The sequence below is a fragment of the Juglans regia genome, chromosome 2 (assembly GCF_001411555.2).
Source record: "Juglans regia cultivar Chandler chromosome 2, Walnut 2.0, whole genome shotgun sequence".
NCBI classification, from domain to species: domain Eukaryota; kingdom Viridiplantae; phylum Streptophyta; class Magnoliopsida; order Fagales; family Juglandaceae; genus Juglans; species Juglans regia.
In genome coordinates this window covers 25,014,052-25,035,063 of record NC_049902.1, presented here as the reverse complement: position 1 = coordinate 25,035,063, position 21,012 = coordinate 25,014,052, and the positions used below count along the sequence as shown (strand labels likewise).

Below are 21,012 nucleotides of genomic sequence, written 5' to 3'. Positions count from 1 at the left end.
TTGCCCCCGAGGGAATATATATAAACCTGGTAGGGGCAATCCCTTGACAAGCTGATCGTGGTGGTGTCGCTTTGTACTTAGGTCGTGTCCTCTAACAACTCCCTGCCATGTGACAGGCCGTCCATGTTTGATCGTGGTGACTGCTGACAGCCCTATGCCCATGTCATAGTGTGTCCGTCTCCATCCTTCATTAAATGCAACGTGGCCTTGGTCAGGCGCACCCCCCTTCCAAGTCTGTCTAGTTGTCAAAAGCTAATAAAATTAAACTACCCGCGTTCCCCTCCTTTTCGCTCCACCCCCTCTTCCCCCTTTGTCTCCCTAATCCCTCTTCTCTCACAACCCACGCTGCTGCGCATAACCCATTGCCAACAACCCCACCTCGATGGCCACCGCTTCTTCTCTCCTAGCCCCCATGTCGAAAATTTCCTTTTTCCTAAATCTGGCATCACCTCTCTATCTCTCTCTCGAATTTCTCTGGAAATCACAGCCACTAGGAGTGCCGTTCTCCACCACTCACACCTCGACCTCATGGACAGTCCTCTGTCAGAGCCCCTTTTCTCCTCCACTCCTAGCCCAGCAGCTCGAGGCCCTTTCTCTGTTTCTCTCTCTCCTATATCTCTCAAGAACCACTCCAATACGCCAAGCACCTCCTGGTCTCTCTCTCATCTCTACGCCTCCTCAGTCCTGCTCCACAACCACAACCACCATGCTCTTTGTCCTCATCGGTAGGTCATCTCTCCTCCACCGTCTCTGTCTCTCTCTCATCCCTCTATTTTGTGTTGCAAGAGTGTGTAATAAAGAAGATTATTGTGTGTCTTTTTTGTCTGTGTTGGTGGCTTAGAGTTATGAGGTGCTTTGTGATGGAGGTAATTAGAACTGGATTGCTACTTTAATGGATCTGCAAAACTTACCTGCTGGAAATACATAATGGCGACGATAATTCAAAATTGCTGGAAAAAATATTGAGTTATTTGCGGCCTTTTTTTAACCTTTCGCGACGAACTATATCGCAACAATTGACTTTTCTTAGCGATTTTAATGGAAAACGGAAAGGCCATTTCTGTCAATTTTTTGAACAGTTGCGACAGAAAAAATTGTTAGAAATAAAGTTTTTGCGACGATTTTTCTAATCGCTAAAATTGATAAAAAAAAAAATGGCTCTTTTATTGCGTTGAACATGCATGGATTTAAAAATCACCGCAAATGATCAAATGCAGCGATTATTAAGGATATTTGCAACGATTTTAAGATTGTAATGATTTCTTGGCCCGACCTAGAACACCATCTTCGTCTCTTCTTAGATGGCACAACCAATCACAACAGGTTAGATTACGAGTTATCAGTGGTGTCAACGTTGAAGTCTTGCTCGTCCCTTTCGGCCGTCTCTCAAGGCCAACAAATCCATTGTTTGGTCTTGAAATTTGGGCTCGATCCTAACACTTTCATCGGGAACAATTTGGTTAATATGTACAAGCTGAATTGTGGGTTTTTCAACAATGCTCGATCGCTGTTTGATTCTTTTCTAAGCTGGATCCTGTGTCTTGTAATATTATGATTGTCGGGGAGAAAATCTTAGTTTTGGATTGAGAAGAGAGATTGGGGGGAGAGAGAGAGAGAGGGGATTGAAGGAAATACCTAACTAGTTGAATTGGAGACTGTTTTGATATAATCTCTACTACAGTAATTATGCTAGGCTGCATACATGTTACACTCCTATTGGGATATAAATCCTATTTTCCCACCACGTGCGGCCAGTTTAGAGGACATTTCTTGTTGAAACACCAGCTATTTTTCGTCCATATATTCTTACACCTTAATGATAAATATTTAACTCAACCAATCGTAACAAAACGTTACGACCGAGAGAGTGAGGAAGAGGCTGTAGTGTGTATGTCGTCCTGGTGTAGGCGGCCGCCATAGACAAAAATGCTAAACCTGGCACTAGGCACTTGGCCAGCGAGAGACAGAGAGGCAGGCCATGCTGCCGATTAAGGGTGTAACTGGTCCGGTCCGGTTCGGTTTTGGACAAAATCTAAGACCGAACCGGTATGTACCGGTTTTGTATTTTCCAAAACCGATTACGTACCGGTTACCCTCCTAAACCGGTACTTCCGGTTTTACCGGCTTTCGGTCCGGTCCGATTTTTCAATTTTTTTAAAATGTAAATTTCACAATTTGTCATTAAAAATTTGTTTATAAAAAAAAAAAACTTTTAGTATTAATTATAATTATTAGTATTAGTTATAATCTTTTAGTAAAAACTTTTAGTATTAATTATAAGTATAACTATAATCTATAGTCTATATTAGACAATAGTATTATTTATAAACTTATATATTAGCATTAACATTTAATGTAATAATTTATAAATTATAATATGAAATTATTTCATATATATGTATATATATGAAATTATAAATTAACATTTAATATATAAATTTATAACTATACATTATATATAAAACTTATTTATATTAATATTTAATATATATTTAAAATATTTTGTATAAAACTTATATATAAAAATTTTATTTTTTATTTTTTTTAATCAACCGGTCCGGTCCGGTTCGATCCGGTCTAAAAAATTTCAAAACCGGAACCGAACCAGAACCGACCGGTTTTTACATTTTAAAAACCGATTTCGGACCGAACCGGTTCAATATTGATAAAATCGGTCCGATTCGGTCCAATCTAGACCAATTTTTTGATTTCTCAATTTAAATTTACATCCTTATTGTCGATGGCCAAGTGCAGGGCACGTCGCCCCAAGTGACTGTAATCAGCGTGAGAGTGACGGAAAGAGAGGTCAATTGAGTGAGAAAGAGAGCTGCTCGAGGAGATCTAGCTAGTACGAAACGTGAGGATAGCATCCTGCATGTGTCTCACACTCCCAACTCCAAAGTTCTACATTTGTCTCACGATATTTCTCACATATATATATGTCATCGTCCCATATATGCATCCCAGTAATCTCTGTCTGTACAAGCAAGCTGAAAAAATGGGGTGCGATAGAAGAACATTAATTATGGTGATGCACGTAATCTTTGTGAAGTCAAATGATATCTACAAAATATTTATTTTCATCTCAATTTTATGAAAAATTAGATTGATGATCATGATCAGGCCGGGCAGGCGGGCTTGAATATACACTAAATTAGTACCGTAATAAAAAATAGATATTTGTGATCATTATTTTATAATAAAAATAAATTTATTTTAATTAAAAATAATCATTTCATTAAAAATAATTTATCATAAAATATCATTTTTCTTATAGTAACGGCTATATATATGTGACCATAATTCAACGACGTTGAATAGCTCAATTAGTTGTCCTTGTTGACTAGTAGATCGATCCCACTTTAATTATGCCATATGCTGTAAGAATATGCAGCATCTTCTTATCTAGAAATTATTGTGAAATAATCATCATCTTTTGTTCTGAATATATATTATATATAACGTACCAAAAAGAAAATCTAATAAAATTGAACCTCATATCACTGATAATTAGCATTTGTTCTTCAAAATATCAGTTTCGAGCTGGAACATTCTGTGAATTACGAAATTATAAAGACAAAATTCTTAGATATAGAAGCCGCCTCCTAGATTATGTATTTCGAATTATGATTTAATTTCTTTCTTCAACTAAAAAACTCGATATTTTTATTTTAAATTATGATCAAGAAGGAGAGCAATAAAGAGGTTGACAATTGAAATAAAATATATATTAATAGAAAAAATCATACGTTGACTGGTGGTTTTAAAAAAATACATTTTTTTTTTAATTTTTAGAGGATTTTTCGAGTTAGACTTTAATCATAAGTTAGAAAATTATGATTTTATTAAAGATTCAAACTAAATTTTTTAGCTTCACTAAGAAATTCATTATAGTTAGGGGTACTTATTTTAAAACTAAGAAAGTTTTAGAATTTCTTCTTGATGATATAGAAAGTTTCTTTTTTTTTTTGGGGGGGTGGTTAAGGTTTATTTTAAAAATTGAGTAATGCTAGAGAGAAGTCACTATAGCAGTGCACACTTTATACTCATTGCGTGACTACTTCTAATTGATTGTTCTCAATACTCACTTGAGAAGATGTGTGGTCTACATGGTGTCACATCATTTATGTAAAATTGATGCTCTTAATAGTGACTTCTATCTATATTTATTCTTAAAAATTCTAAAGAATGATTTTTTAACCTTTTCAAGAGTTGTAGATCAAGTTTTTAGGAGTTAATATTTTATTCTATTTTAAAGATAAAATAAATTTTTTTAATTTTGGAAAGAGAGAGTATTTTTTTGGGAGAAAATTTAAAGGGCAGTAGGGGCTGGCCCCACCTTTGATCTCTCATTCTTTCTAGACAAAGACCCTGAGATGAGATCATAATTTTGTATGTCAAAGTGGTCATTTCATTTTTTGGGGTGGTCCTTAAATTTAGATTGAATGAAGATGACGCAATACCTGATGATTTCAAATTTATTTATATATTTAAATCTTATAAATTAATTTATGAATTTATTTATTGACACCTTAAATAGATTGTTGATGTGGAAACTTATAACATTTCAATTAGCATAAAAATATCAATGTCTGAACCTTTTTATATTTAAAATAGACTCCACATGAGATGAGATGAGATGAATTAATTTTAGATAAAAATTAAAAATAAAATAAAATATTATTAAAATATTATTTTTAATATTATTATTTTAAATTTTAAAAAAATTAATTGAGATTTAAAAAAATTAAATTATTTATTATATTTTATGTAAAAATTTTAAAAAATTATAATAATGTGATTAGATGAATTGTAATATTTTTCCATCCAAACTAAATGTTTATACACCAAGCTATATATCAAAATTCATTTAAACCTGGATATAATTGTATCAGTTATTACTCGATCGTCCATGTTATAAATATGCAATAATTGCAAAATATAATAATATAGCAAAATTGACAATTTAAAAGGATGTGACATAAAGCCTACAAGTACCAATGATGATTTTGATTTTTGAATTCTGGAATAACGTTATTTAGATATTTTTATAATATTTTATAATTATTTATTATTTTTATCTATATTTTATTATTATTATTATTTTTTTATTGAATTGTGAAGCAAAGATTGGATAATTACAGAATTTCCAAGTTTGCAAAAGGGTTGCCAGCATTATCTCCACGTGTTCGGCTGTCATAGGTCAGTAGGATATTCTGGGGCCTGTGTTGCACACGACCAATGAATCGAGGACCCAAATGTATTGCCACCGTGAAAGCTCAGATAGTCCTCAGAACTCATCCCAAAGCTATGTTCGATGAACGAGAAGAAGACGGAGAAGAAGAAGAAGAACAGTCCCTTTACTAAGTAGAGCTCCCATTGATGTCGTTTACTTCAACGACATCGTTTCCCGGAATAGCTGGGTTGTGCTCGAAGCTCGGTGAGTTTCCAACCAGACAGAAGAAGAAGCTGTGCTTTGACGGAGGAAGGGCTCCACTGCGGTGCGTTAGGGCCTCTGCGGAGCGGAGTGGCGAGGGTGTTGATGGGAGAATAGAGCGAGAAGAGAGTCGAAGAGGAGGAAGGTTCACGGGCCCGGCCATGGAGGTCACCACATTTGATCAGCGTTTCGGCGAGGCCGAGTTCCCCGTCTGGGAGAAGATTGGCGCCGTCGTCCGACTCAGCTACGGAATCGGTTAGTTCCATTCCATTCACTTATTCGTTCCATTTTGCTCTCGGTTTTTGCATGTTCATTATATCTCAGAAATTGTTAATGCTACAAAGTAAGCATAAAACCATAATAATCCGTAGTACAATGGAATGCCCATGTTTTTGTTCCTGGGTTTCTTTTTCTGAAAAGTTTTATTTTTCCCACATAACATTTATTCTGGTTTGGTTTTATGTCAGGTATCTATGTCGCAATGGCTCTAGCAGGAAGGTTGATATGCTCGATCACTGGCATAGATTCTATGGGAGGTTTCCATTCGTCATTAGATGCCATACTTGAAGGACTTGGATATGCAGCTCCTCCAATCATGGCCCTTCTGTTTATACTAGATGTAAGTTTTGACTTTATAGTTGATTTGTGATTTGTTCTTATATTGCCTCCTGGCTTCCTATATCTTGAGCAATTCCATTGTTTGTATCTTAATGAACAGAGCATCTTCGGTTTGGTTTGTTCTATATAAATTTATGATTTTATTATTAGTATTATTTTATTATTATTTTTTTTTGCGGGGGTATGGGGTTGGCATAAATTACCCGAGGTCATAAGGTTTACACTCAGTTTTACATAAGACTTGCTTTTTTGAATTAGAAACATCACTATTACATATGGACACACAATTATTACCTTTAAAATCGGCATGGATATAGGATGAAGTTGTGAAGTTGTCACCTCATGCTCGTGCCATCAGAGATGTGGAGGATGAGGAGCTATGGAACTTCTTCTATGGAATGTCACCTTGGCAGGTAGATTTTCTAATAGCTGTGCGGTTATGACATACTCTATGAATGTCATTCTGTACAGGAAATGTTTTAATCATCCTCCCTCCTTTTGCAGTTTATACTAATCGTTGCTGCAAGCTCGGTGGGAGAGGAGCTTTTCTACAGGGCTGCTGTTCAGGTTTGTTCTCATAAGATATGTTAATTTCTATCCTTAATGTTTGGTTAAGAGATACTATGAATTGGCCTTGGGGATCAACATCATCATCACCATTGTCATTGTTTTCTTTGTTTTCATGATCATGCTCATCATAGTCATTATAGGCTTCTGCACTAGTTTATCTGAGTTTCTTATAAGCCTATCCTTATGCTGAAGATATTCAGACTGTGGAGATGTAATCCTTTAAGTCAAGGAAATGCTTAGAGAATCCAGGAATAAGGTTTTAACTTTGAAAGATATGTGTCACAGTTGTCTATAGGGTACAAGCAAGATTCTGTTTTAACTTCTTGGGGTAATATTTTTGAATCCCTAAGTTAAATATTAAGTTGTTAACTGGAGTTTGGCTTACATCCACTAACAAAAATTATTGGATGTGTCCTGTTATGCAAATGAGTGGACGAGATCGATTGGGGTGAATAAATGAGTAGATCAGATCCTTTCACTTTCTGATAAGATACTACAATTGCTTCATCAAACCTTTCAAAGCTGACCTTGTTACTTTGCGAGAATTCCAGAGGTTTCAAATGGTAGATGCTATAATCCACCCACTAGACTTCTGAAAGTTTCAAGATTCGGAAGCCTGACATGCTACATTTAGCAGAGTTCACATTTATCCATATGATCTAGGCACATACATGCATGGCAAGAAACTTTTGGAATCTTGGAAGGCATTAACTAGGTTACCTATTGTTTTCTTTTTTTCGATAATTTTGTTGAACATGCCCTTAGTTTATTGTATCTCAGAAAGATGAAAGCTATTGCAGATAATGAATCACTTTTCTGCAGGAAGAAGTTTAATCATGATACTTTAATTTCTGTTTTTGTTTTATTTCACTATTACTAAATATGTATTTTGTTTTTTGTGCGAGTTAAAAGGGAGCATTGGCTGATATATTTCTAAGGGGCACTGATCTGGTAACTGATGCTCAAGGAATGGCATCTCTGGTACGTACACAAGTAATGCTCCTTCTTGTCATCAGTAGTGATAATGAAATATTGCCTGCGACTAATTATTTTAAGTTCCTTCCGAGTGTAGACCGGGGTGCTACCTCCTTTTGTCCCATTTGCTCAGGCGTTTGCAGCTGTGATTACAGCTTGCTTGACAGGTTCTCTTTATTATGCAGCTGCTTCTCCCAAAGGTTTGATTCCCAAATAAATCATTTTATCACCGAAATGTTCCCTGAATTTAAACCCTCAAGTTAGATTGACCAGTTGCTCATTTTTTCTTCAGACCCCACGTATGTCGTTGCTCCAGTTTTGCAATCTCGAACAGGTCGCAAAGATCTGAAGAAGCTCTTCGCAGGTACTAATTTTGAGAATGAGCTTATTTCTTTTCCATGGTTTTGAAACCACTTCTTTAGAAAAATATCTTGATGGTGATTTTGGTGGTCAGTCCACTTCAGCTAGAATGGCAATGTAAAGTATATTTGACTATTTTCATGGAAGTAGCCACGATCAACCTTCAATCTAACCACTAATTTCTTTATATTAAGAACTAGTTTTTAATAGAGTTAATTGCAAACTTAGTACCTACATTTTCACTCATTTGAAAAAGTTACATCAGTATTTATTGATCTTTCTCCTATCAGACATGATCCATGCTTTCTCACTTGGTCTTTGCGGAGATTTATTCATTTTTTGATAAGATATTTTTTGGGATGTACGGGTGAGATACATTCTATTAATGATCAAAAGACATAGGTGGGCTGCCATACAATGGTAAAGTGGATTGAGAAAGAAAGCCTTGAGGTCCTCGATATTCCCTGGATCTGTTTCCATAGGGTGTCCATACGGTGACTAGAAAAAGTTTACTTTTTAGCACACTAATAAATGTACCACTCATCTGGGCATCACTCATTTTGGTCCAAAGCGACTGAAAATAGTTTGCCATAAAGTGCTAGCTACCTCAGAGTAGAGTAAAAGACGATCTACTGATTCTCTAATCCTCCTATACATATAACACCATTCTATCACCAGCGCATGTCCTTTAAAATTAAGAGTATCATCCTCATTATCCATCTGAGTCTTGTTCATTTACACTTTGAATAGCATTATGTACCATTTAATTGCTGAGAGGATTTTTTTTTTTTTTTTTGGGGATGTTGCAGAAAAAAAAATCAATATTTCTTCTCTTATTCCCATCTCAATGAAACCTTCCACCTTGAAAATGATAAACGCTAGTGAAATACCAGTGTGAAGTATTTTGCTGCATACAAATTCTACCCTGCCGTGATGTCTGATCCTAATTCCTCCATCTGATTTTGGATAATAATTGCAGCATGGTATGAGAAGAGGCAAATGAGAAAGATCTATTCTCCCCTTCTGGAAGGACTGTTGGCACTTTACCTTGGTTTTGAATGGATCCAGGTAATTCTAGTTACATGATGGTCATTTTTTGATCATTACATGATGGTCATTTTGTTGTGAAGATTATAATTTCATTTCAAGAGAATGAGGCCCCGTTTGGATGGCAAAAATGTTTCATCTCATCTCATCATTATAATTTTTCCAAATTCTCACACAAATATAATAAACAATTTAATTTTTTCAAATCTCAAAATATTAATAATATTAAAAAATAATATTCAAATAATATTTGATTCAACTTTTAATTTTTATCTAAAACCTGAAAGTGATATATCTGGTTTCTATTTCTTTTGATGCAAATGTGACAGACGAATAACATTCTTGCTCCCATTATCACCCATGGCATATATTCTGCCGTTATATTGGGACATGGCCTTTGGAAAATACATGACCACCGGCGGCGACTACGCCAAAGAATCCAGCAGCTTAAATTAGAAGGAAAGAACTCAGAATAACCAATGAAGGAGCTATTCAATAAGGAATAACCAGAGTGTGAAGGAAATTAGTGATACTATCAGATGGCAGAATTGTACAAGTTTGCAAGTTCGATTTAAGGTAACTAACTCTGTATATGGCATAGAAAAATAGGCTTTCTGTATATGAACAGTGTATAAGTTGTTAAAGCACACATACGCCAAGTACTATACAAGTTGATTTGCATACCTAAACTATCATCTGTGTAGTTTGTTTCATTTTCCTCACCTGTCTTTGCCACGGGGCCTCAGCTTTGACTTTACTTGTTGACTATTGTTGTGCCACGTTAGTGTGGAGGTCATAAGTAGAGTGAAAAATGGAGCAATTAAGTAATGAAAAGGTAATTAATACTTTTATATAAAATAATACTTTGAATCAAGTTGAATAGCTTGAGAACTACAGCATTGTTAACCAAAATAGAGGTTTCTGTATCATGGTTGGCCAGCGGTCTCTTTAACCCCTTGCGACTTGTGTCTCACTTATTGACGCAAATGCTTAAACATAGTAAAATTCAATACCAATGGTTATTTTTTTATTTATATTGCATATCCCACTTTAGTTATGATATTTCTTCAAATTTCAAGGTAAAAGTAAAAGAGAAATGATAAAAAGACAACTGTATCATACTTATTATTCAACTACATAAAATAATTTAAACATAAAAATAAAAGAGGTTTCGGAAGGTAAAAGTAAAACGAGCTTTGCTACACAACCTCCACCACACTCCACACTCCACACTCCACACTTTTTTAAATTTTTTAAATTTTTAATATTTTTTTTTAAATTTTTTTTTGAGTTTATTCTTTTTAAATTATTTTAAATTTTTTATTCATTATTTATATAATAAATATTTAATAAAAGAAAAAAATAATAAAAATTAAAAATAATGTGGAGTGTGGAAGTTGTATGAATAGTAGGAGGTTGAGTAGATTTTTTCAAAGTAAAATTGTACCTTTCAGACAAGGTTAACTCGTACGAGATTGCTGAACTGTCATACATTCTATCAGTGGCCAAACGTCTCAATCTGAGACAGATATGGGACTCGAAACAGTCAAAAGAATTATGCAAATGAAGAAATAGAAAGTCATTCTCCAGAGAGTTGCAAGTGAGGAGTCGTCTAAATTCTTTTGTTACAGTTCATCCATCTACCGTCTCACTAATAAACCTTGAGTGGAGCTATAAGGATAAGCAAATCTTAAGTGAACAAAACTCCAGATCAGAAAAACAGGCATATTGGCATATTCACTTTGCAATAGCAGGCCAATAACGTAAACAAGTTTGGACAATCATATAATCACTAATCTGTCCAAAACAGAGTCAAGCGCCATTATTTGGTTTAATCATTAGTACATATCATTTCACAGAATCTTCTAATTGAGAGATGATGCTGACAAAGACTTGGTAGCCTTGGCCCATATCTGAAAGAAGACAGTACTCGTTCTTGGCATGGTATGTGGCCATTAAACCTGAAAATATGATGCAAATGCGATGAATCAGATCTTCTTCCTTCTTGAACGCATCGAAGTTATGTGAAATTCAAATCAATAAACATGCAGTGCAGATCTGATTCATGTGAGGAATCTAACTGCGGAAATTAAATCTATTAGCATTTTAAAAACCATGACTCACCAAGACGATATTAACATCGTAACACTCAATCAAAATATGGAAAGCTACCAAAAAATAGCAACCCTCAAACTGCAGAAAGCAAAGCTTCTCCTTACTCTAGAAAGGACTAGGCTTAACAATCACCAATATCATGTCTCTATCCCCATAATCACCTAATTTCCCTTCTATCCTTATTTATTTTAAAAATCTGATTACTGCTTGCTAAACCCTTAGACTGGGTGACAATTCTTGTTCGCAGATTGTGTTTGTGTCGTGTCATTTTAAGTCATGAATATTTGACCATATGGGTTAACTTGAACACAACCCATTTAATTAAATGTGCCAGATCTTAAAATCCAAACACAACCTATATAAACAACAAGTGACATGACACGACCCGCATAACTTGTTTAATAATCAATTAGAATTGGGTTAACACTACATGGCCCGCTTCATGCAAACAAGTTCAACTGACCCGTATAATTTGTTTGATCTGATTAACATACTTTCAAATAAAAATTAATATCTAGAAATTTTAGTAGCCACATTATAGTTAATATCTCCAAAAAATAAGACTACGCACTAACAAAAATTGTCAATAGTTTTAGATATTAACCTTTAATAAAACCAATATTACAATCCTAACAATAACAAACATAAGCATATTGTAATTGTAGCATTCAAATAAAATTTAAACAGATTATGCAAGTTGACCAGTTTATTAATCATGTTTTATTGGGTTGACCCATTTTGACCCGAACTCATTTATATCAAACCCAAACCCGCTAATTTCATGTCATTTTCGTAAGAATTTACCGGTCGTGTCACATATTGCCACTCCTACAGCCTTAGAGACTATGCACCACCCCAGGCGATCACCCCACCTAAATTTACTCACCTTGATCATGGCTAAATAGGCTAAATTCCATTGTCCAATGATGTGATGTAAATTTAGAAGATAAAGAAGAGGTGCATAGCATGAGAAGAGCAAAGGAAATTATGGACTACTGTAGCCTATGGCAGTTATATCCTTTACTTGAGAAAATATTGTAATTTGTTTTTATCTCTACAGTATGCACTAAAGTAATGGCATTTACAGCACGAGATTATTAAGGTAAATTCAGTGTTGTTAAAAGCGCTAAGCGCACTTATGCACAAACATCTTCTAGAGCCTAGGTGCAAAGCGCAAGCGCACGCTTGATTGAAGTAAAGTTCATGTTTTTAAATTTAATGTACAATAACAAAAACCTACAAAATACAATAAAAAAAAGGTTTAAAAAGCAAGATGCTAATATATCTAGCCTATAAACTCAATTTATTAGAGTAATGCAACATGAAAATCAAGTAGTCAACTAATTACACAGATTTAGAAAATTCAGGTCTAACACCCTTGTGCTATGGGGTACTTAGTTTTAAGATCCAGTAAAATTTTTTTGAGGATTAGCCACATGTTGTATGACTGAGCTAATTAGAAAGAGGACCCTTGGTTAACATTTTTCATCCATCAATGCTAATTGAAAACACATGGCGGCTTCACAGATTGTCATGTGTCAACTTTATTTTTTTATTTTTAAATAATAATGAATAATTTTTTTTAAATAATACTTTTTTATTTAAATACATCAAACTTTGAAAAAACTAAAAAAAAAAAATGGAATGACCACCATGAGGGTGGCCCCACCCATGTGGTGGGCAAGCTTTAAACATAACACTTTATATAATTCTCTAGTACTTTTCTTGATATACACATATATGATATTTTTTTGATAAGTATTATATATATATATATAAATAGAAGTAACCAAGTACACTGAATATATACAAGAAAATCTCAAACCCATACTAGAGAGCTCCTATTGCCCCAAAAAGCCCACGAAAATACACATATATGATATTGACAGCCACTCATTAAAAAATTATTTGATAGTCATAATCAAATTGAAGTACATGCTTGAATCAAAATATACCTAAAGGGTCATGACCAAAACAGTTCAAGAATTGTAGGTATAGACTTCTATGCTACCATAAGCAATCAAATACCTTTCCATCAAGAGAGCCAATTTGGACTGTTAGATCAAGTTCAAAGCATATACATCATGTATGACATTATGTGGAGCTATGGTATGCCAATGACATTCAATATCATCTAAATACTTAAGAAGATTTGTTCACATCATTTTTTGGGTCTTGAAATTATATTTTATAGCTTTTTTTAAAGAAATTAAAAAGGCGCACTTTTTTTCTCTTTAAGCTCACACAAAAAAACCCCAAAAAAACATGCTTAAAGTGCACTTTTGTAAATGCGCTTCGCTTTTGATAAGTGCTAAGAGTACATAGTTGTAATTAGTGCAACTTGTGAGGGTATAATTTTCATTTGATTGTAGTATGTATGTGCTGTTGAACATCAATGAATAACAAGAAGAAGTATTCTCTCTCTATGTTTGACTACATGGTATCAGAGAGTTGAGTAGTCGGTTGGTGGTGGTTGTACGATGGAACTAGTGGTGGTTAGTGGCGCAGAGTGGTTAGTGGTGGTTAGTGTGGTATCACAGTCGTCATTTGTGGTAGTTAGTGTGGTTTTTCGTGGTGGCCGGCAACTTTTTTCAAGGTGTTTCCGGTGATCTCAAGTATCGTCTTCGGTACTAGGCACTACAATCGAGCTTGCCGGCGTTGTCTGTGCACTCCGGTGAGTTTCCCGTCGTCATCGACTGCTGGAAGGTCTGTCTATTGCCGGCGACGTCGAAGTCTTAGGGTGTTCGGTTGCAGGTCTCAACTATCCAATCATTGACTGCCTATGCCCCCAACCTGGAGTAAGAGCTTATTCCTATCTGAAATAACACCCATTGGTAACAAGAATACGGTAAACCCAGCTTCACTTATCCGCGTTTAGAATAACTTATTCCTATTTAAGGTCATTTTTTAAGCCGGCACCGGCAATACCCAAAACATACCCGATACAGGCCAGTTCGGACCTGATACAAACCAGTTCAAACCCAATACAGGCTGATTCCAACCAATACAGATCCGGAATTTGGGTTCTTAAGTTGGGTTTCTACTTTTCCGGATTGTATTTCTCAGTTTTTCATCCATATTTCATATTCTGTGTGGATTCTGTCTCCAAGTTAAATTGTTGTGATACTTTTCTCTATGACAACTAAATTTGAGTCTCTGTCTCTTGCATCAAACTTCAGCATGCCTATGACTTCGGTGAAGTTGAATAGAAAAAAACTATACGTTGTGGTCAAAATCTCTTGCACCAACCCCATCTGCATATGGTGATTGAGGTCCTACAGCTCCCTCAGGAGGCATAGTGACATTGGCATGGACAAAGATGCCAGCGTCCAATGACCCTATCTGTGACGGCGCTGAAATGCCCTTTGCCGGCACACTTGTGGCCTTCAAACCCGAATGAGCTACCCCCTGCCCTCCCTCATCCATGCTCAGCCCACCGCCAAAACCCATGACTAAGTCCAGCCCCTTATCCACTTTAATCATCAGATCTCTCACATACTCCATAACTCCCTTCAATTGAACTTTGACATCCCACAAGACCCCCTCCACCTCTCCCAATGTCACCTGACAGCCTTTGTCTCCTACAAGTACCTTACTCTTTCCTTCTGCCGCTGAGCTGTTCTCGACCGGACTACCCGCCAATGACCTCAACACCGCAGCATACGAAGCACATTTGACCGAGAACGGCCTTCCCACTGTTTTTCCAAACTCCCTAGTAACACTTTGAATGGACTACAGAAAGCCTTTCCATCCAATGCCATTAGCGCCCTTCGGAATCACCAACAATCCTTTCCTACTTCCATTCTAGAATTCTGAGAGTTGTAGAAAGCTGCCCCTTGCGTTAGCATGATGTTGAATGATAAAAACTCCATTACCCATACTTAACTCTCTGAAGAAACCTTCATGACAGATAAGTTCTAAACACTCCTCAATCCCCTTAACCACCCACGAAGCTGTCTTCCCCCCTAGACACATGAACTTAGCTATCCTTTTGCTACGTTCAGAAATACAAAAATTATTTCTTCCCTCTTTTGTAAAAACAAAAGTTTTTTATTCCACCTTCAACCACCTCTCGCCTTCCAACTGAGACGAGTCCACATTGCGCGTCGTCATCGTCAAATCCCTCTGTGTCCACTGCTCCCTCTGGATGACATTGTAATTACTAGGAGTGACTCATATGGAATTATTAGGCTGAAACAATTTTTACATGATTAGTTTCAAACAAAATACTTGGACAAACTTAGATACTTTCTTGGAATTGAAGTTGGTAGATCTAAAAAATGTATTAACCTGTGTTAGAGAAAATATGTACTTGACCTTCTGGAAGAAACTGACATGTTGGGTGCATGGCCTATTGACACTCCTATAGACCCAAATCGTAAATTCTTGAAAGAGGAAGAAGAGTTGTTTGGAGATCCAGGTCGGTATCAAAGACTTGTTGGGAAATTGAATTATCTTACTATCACTACACCTATCTCTTATGAAGTGAGTGTAGTGAGCCAAATTTCTACAAACGCCCAGGGTCTCACATTGGGATGCTGTAATCCATATTCTTCGTTATCTTAAGCAAGCTCCTGGCCTTGGATTTTTGTATAGACCAAATAGACATCTTAGACTTGAAGCTTTTTCAGATGCTGATTAGGCAGGATCTCCTTCAGATAGAAGATCGATTAGTGGATATTATACCTTTGTGGGAGGTAACTTGGTTACATGGGAGTAAGAAGTAAACAGCAGTAGCTCGGTCTAGTGCAGAAGCTGAATACAGAGCAATGGCTCACACAGCTAGTGAGCTGACGTGGTTGCAACACTTTCTTCATGATTGGGTTTCCAGCTCCTATCCCTCTTCAATTATTTTGTAATAATCAAGCTACAGTACATATTACATCTAATCTTGTGTTCCATGAGAGGACTAAACACATTGAGATTGATTGTCACTTCATTCGAGATAAGATATTAAGTGGTGACATTTCTACACCCTTTGTGAAGTCTGTTGATCAACTTGCAGATATGTTTATCAAACCACTGTGTTATAGTTGGTTAAAGTTTATTTGTTCCAACGTAGGTTTATATGATATATACACCCCAGTTTGAGGGGGAGTGTTAAGAGTACATAGTTGTAATTAGTGTAACTTATGAGGGTATAATTGTCATTTGTATGTAGTATGTATATGTTGTTGAACATCAATGAATAACAAGAAGAAGTATTCTCTCTCAGTGTTCGACTGCAATAAGCAAAGCACTTTAGTGCACTTTTAACAACACTGGTAAATTTTCATCAAATTTCACATTAACTTCTATATTTAGTTCATAGAATATAACTGCAACCCTGAAAAGGAAATAGTTTATATTTCTTGAAGAGTTATATTTTTTGAAGAGTGATCGTGAAAAAGAAATGGTAACAGTATCATACCATAGCCTGCAGTTTGCACATCAAATCCTTCTTCCTAAAGAAAAAGGAAAGGATGGATAAATATAGTGAAAACATGAGAAAGCCATAGAAGAAAGTGAGATACTCACCTGCAGTTCACGAATGAGTGGCAAACTTCCAGTAATTGAGTAAGGCTTTACGTACCCAACTACCTCTTCTGTTGCTTTGCACAATACATGGAAGCCACGTGAATTAAGATCACATGCAACTCCAGACATTGCCTCATCAAAACTTAATGTAAGGCTATAGGCAAAAAAAAAAAAAAAAAAAATACCATTTAACTACTATGAGAAAAAGAAAAAGAGTAGAACTAGAAGAGAAAATGTAATACCAAATAAAACGCAACTCCAGTACTGCAAGTTTTTACAGGAGTATCCGAATTACTAGTCTAAATTCATGTGAGGGAGAGGGTGAGAGAGAGACAGACCTTCCCCGCAGGTTTTCATCAGGCAGAACATATTTTGAAACAGGACCACGTGAATCCAGCTTCTCCATGTTGTCATTAATGTCATCCACATATTCTTTTAGCTTGTTCATTGCATCCTTCACACTGAATAGTGAATTAGAAAATGAAATTTAGAGCTAGTAAGTTAGGTTTTTGTCCCTATATTAGTAGGCTGCTTTAGATTTACAGATTAAAGAAATCAGCTTCTAAGCAACAACTTCTGATATAAAGAGGAAGCAAGCTGCTTACTTGTAGAAGGGAGTTAACCTGAAAACCATAGAAAAGAAGGAAGAAAGATTTAGATTATTAATGACACATCATTTCTGATTAAGGTAAATTAAGATTCTTAATGAGACATCATTTCTGATAAAGGTATTGAAAAAGTTTTAAGATGATTATAAACCTGACATCTCCCGAAATTGTACACTCAGCTGGAATCTGATTGATCCCACCTCCTGGATCTGCAACAAAGAAGGCAAGCCTGCTAAAATTAAAGCAATTTCTTTTGCCTCAAAATTTGTCAGTATAGCCAAAAAACTTACAACTCCACTGGGTTGGTTTCATGGTTGAAGGAGTTGCAAATCCATAGACCTGCTCCTGAAGATGGGGAGGAAAGTCCCTATAAAACCGAGATTGGATCTCTTTGAGTGCATCCATTGCTAGCTCCAAAGGATTTATAGCCTGCAGATTGTTCAAAAGTCTGAATGAATTAGGCACGTAAAAACTGGAAATGTTATGTCACTATTTCTCTTTAGGCAAGCACCTTCCTTTCTACCCTGTTTTAAGGCACACTGTTCTGATTTCTTTAATGGAAATTGCTACATATTGTCATACTTCAGATGTATGTATTTACAAGTCCTACATATTGTCTTACAAAACCCAACTCATGTCAAGTCTGCTTGCAACATGCACTGTAACGCCCCAATAGAAGACTTAAACCACATGGCCTATACTCCAAAAAGACTAGTCAATGATAAAATTAGAGCCCCATTGGAACATTATAAGAATCAAGAACTTCTTCTTCCCAAGCAATGTGAGATCTCATACACCACTTACCATCATTTATCATATGGGGTATGACAATCTTCCTTCCTTAAATTCTCAACATCCTCGTCGGGCCTATCCAGTAATGTCGGATCCCATATACCACCTACCATCACTTATCATATGGGGTATCACATGCACTCCATTGACGACCCTAGTTGCTCCTAGCTGCTCTTAGCTCTTGCAATCAAACATTCTCTAGCTGCCTCAACTCAGAGATTTTTTTTCCTTACTCTTTTCATAGTGGGACGCCTAACTTGAATCATGTCTATCCAAACTGCTCCAAGTCATTTGCTTAACTAGACATTACTAATGCTCAGTTCTCAAGTGGAAAGTTGTATATAAGACAAGAACTTCTAAATTTTAATTCCTTAAATTCATTTTCATCTGCAAACAAAGATAACTGTTCCTTCCTCCTTATTCTATTCTGCTTTTATCCAACATTTTCAGTCTCAGAAAACCAGCAAACTGATCCACTAAATTTGGTAAATACTTTAATTGTAAGAATCCTAGCAACTGTCTTTTAGGGAAACATATGGACAAAAAAAATTTACACAAAAGTGATCCTTAGACAATCATAACGGTCTGTATACCTTGTGTGCTAAGCCACTGTGGAAAAGCTTCCCAGTCACTTTAAGTTTCCAAGGTATCATGCCACCGGTACCAATGCAAGGTTGTTTATCTGCTGTGTCAATCCAAAACCTGTGCAGAAAAGTGAAAAATGCAACAACTAAACTAAACTCTGATAAGCATTAATGTAAAAATTTCAAGGCATGCTTTACTTTTCATTCACAATAAATGCCATTTACTTACAGTGGGCCTTCCTTCAACTTATTGAGCAGTCCATCTTTCACAAGTGCATCCACACCAACGCCTGAAATGGCAGAATTCTCTTCATTGGCTATAAAGACAGCAACTACAGTTGATTTCAGTTTGGGTTTTGTCTCCCCTAGCCTCTTCATGAGTTCGGTTACCAGGGCAACATGCCCCAAACAATCAGTAGTTCCACGGCCTCGAAGTTTATCCCCATCAATGCTCAATGAGAAAGGATCAAATTCCTATAAAAATGAGAATCACAAGACGCATAAAGATAATCACTATACCAGATACAGAAAAATCCATCATTCTAAACATGGAAAACAAAATTCAAAAACCTCTATTTCCATAATAAAGATTTGTACTATCCTTTTTTTTTTTTTGTATATAATTAAAGGGGCATAGATTTTACTATCTTCTCCAAAGTAAACATTACATATGTTCAAATCTGAAGAAAAGGGAACGATTCTTTTCATACATAGAAGAGAGAACTAAGCTGAAGCCTCATTGAACTTATGATTGACAAATAATGGATAAAGCTCAATGAGAAAAGGTAAAGATCCTAAACAGTTCAAGTACATTGCAGAGAACACAAAGATAAATAATGTCTTTAGAAAAGAAATTGAAAAAAAAAAAAAAAAAGAAAGATCTAATCTTTCATACATTGTAAAGTGCCAACACCATTCAAGATCAACCATTGAAAAGGTACTCCCATGAGGCTAAAAACTGAGAATCACAGATGTCTTTCAGTTTTTTTTTTTTTTTTTTTTCTCCCCTTTTATGGGGTAAATTGAAACCCTATTAAAGATTTAGGAATACTCTTCACTTGTTAGGAATACCTTTTAACAAGTGAAGAGTTTACCGCAGGCAAGAAAAACAGCTCATATGAATAAAAACTTCTGTACTTATTTCGCGATAACTGAGCGAGAAGAAACCAAAGAGAGCGAAAAAAAAAAGGAAGAACAAATTAGGCAAAAGCTTGACATGGGTAAATCCCTTATCTGGTAAAAGAGTGGAGCAGAAGCCATTTCTATAAAATCCACGAAAGACAATGCAAACTGAATGAGCATAGAAAGGAAATTTTTATAACGAGTTTGATTTTCATACAAATTTGTTATGTTGATGGGATGTAATATCAATCACCGGAGTCAACTGACATACAGCCCGGCTCTATAATCCTTAAAATATGAAATGCTAAAATTAAATCACATAAACGAGTTACAATATAAGAAATAGAAAATAGTACATATATAAATCCTATAACTTACGGAAAGTATATCCTACGCACAAACCAATTCACAACGCCCCCCTGTATATAATACTGAAAAAGAAAACAATCAAACTAACCATCCCAGATTCATTTGTGATCATGAAACGGGATTCAATTGACAATTCGATCAAAACCCAGAAAAGATGACACGAAATTAAGCACAAGAACCATACCCAATCATTAGGATTAGCAGTGACCACGTCCATGTGACATCCCACAAAGGACAAGATCTTCCCAGGCTCAGTTCCAGGGTACTCCACAATCACGTTGCCTCTGCTTGGATAATAGGTAACATGGTTGACAAGCAGAGGTCCTCCCCCTGTGGTGGTACTGTAGGGAAGGAGGACGTCCAAGACATGCTTGACCACCCTGTCCTCCTCAGGGATCAGCTCCGGGGGATTGTTCTGGACGTACTTGGCTTCGCCAATGAGCTTCGAGAGGAGGCTCACGAAGGAGTCCTTGTCGAGGTCACCTATCGTTTGTTTAACGTACGAGGAAGCCATGGCTAAGTGACCGAACCGACTGCGTTAACTGCATATATATATATATGTAAGAGTGGAGTGGAGAATATGTTCCCCTCGACAGTGAACTACGGTTGTGCCAATGGGTGTGAATCCAAGTAATTGGAAGGTCCCAAAATCCCTTTCTTCTTTACTCTTGGAAAGCCCTATGATGTTACAGGCTTTTTTAAATCTTATGGTAATGATATTGTTACCTTTCATTTATTATTATTTTATTATTCAATTATTTTTTTTCTTTTTATTATTTGAATTTAGATTACAAATCTCATAAAATGACCTTCTTGCGTGATATAGAAGAAAATAAATTTAATCAATCAATATAATTATATAATTTAATTAAAAATAAATTTAATTTTATAAAATTGA

General features: G+C 35.8%; 2 protein-coding genes across 2 annotated transcripts; one reads left to right on the top strand and one right to left on the bottom strand.

Annotated features, from left to right (window-relative positions):
* Window positions 1–5,267: 5,267 nt before the first annotated feature.
* Window positions 5,268–9,729, top strand: LOC108994079. The gene is made up of 9 exons (XM_018969167.2): window positions 5,268–5,692; window positions 5,905–6,056; window positions 6,373–6,468; window positions 6,560–6,622; window positions 7,538–7,606; window positions 7,698–7,800; window positions 7,893–7,964; window positions 8,940–9,028; window positions 9,337–9,729. Exons 1-9 carry the CDS (start codon window positions 5,383–5,385, stop codon window positions 9,481–9,483), a joined length of 1,101 nt encoding a protein of 366 aa, XP_018824712.1. The 5' UTR covers window positions 5,268–5,382; the 3' UTR covers window positions 9,484–9,729.
* A 968-nt stretch (window positions 9,730–10,697) lies between these two features.
* On the bottom strand, window positions 10,698–20,755 carry LOC108994071 (acetylornithine deacetylase). The gene is made up of 10 exons (XM_018969160.2): window positions 20,299–20,755; window positions 18,853–19,097; window positions 18,633–18,741; window positions 17,538–17,676; window positions 17,399–17,456; window positions 17,245–17,262; window positions 16,978–17,100; window positions 16,640–16,793; window positions 16,533–16,566; window positions 10,698–10,968 (listed from the first exon to the last, which is right to left on the bottom strand). The coding sequence occupies exons 1-10, from the start codon at window positions 20,626–20,628 to the stop codon at window positions 10,856–10,858; spliced, it is 1,323 nt and encodes a 440-aa protein (XP_018824705.1). The 5' UTR covers window positions 20,629–20,755; the 3' UTR covers window positions 10,698–10,855.
* Between the last annotated feature and the right edge of the window lie 257 nt (window positions 20,756–21,012).

Bases quoted from the DNA above. Each gene is read 5' to 3' on its own strand.
- LOC108994071 (XM_018969160.2), bottom strand. From the start codon at position 20,628: ATGGCTTCCTCGTACGTTAAACAAACGATAGGTGACCTCGACAAGGAC. The intron at 18,742-18,852 runs GTAAGTAAATGG...TTTTCTGCACAG, and splicing joins AAGTTGAAGGAAGGCCCACT to GTTTTGGATTGACACAGCAG. The intron at 17,457-17,537 runs GTAAGTTTTTTG...TCTTTGTTGCAG, and splicing joins GAAACCAACCCAGTGGAGTT to ATCCAGGAGGTGGGATCAAT.
- LOC108994079 (XM_018969167.2), top strand. From the start codon at position 5,383: ATGTCGTTTACTTCAACGACATCGTTTCCCGGAATAGCTGGGTTGTGC. The intron at 7,607-7,697 runs GTACGTACACAA...TTCCGAGTGTAG, and splicing joins CTCAAGGAATGGCATCTCTG to ACCGGGGTGCTACCTCCTTT. The intron at 7,801-7,892 runs GTTTGATTCCCA...TTTTTTCTTCAG, and splicing joins TGCAGCTGCTTCTCCCAAAG to ACCCCACGTATGTCGTTGCT.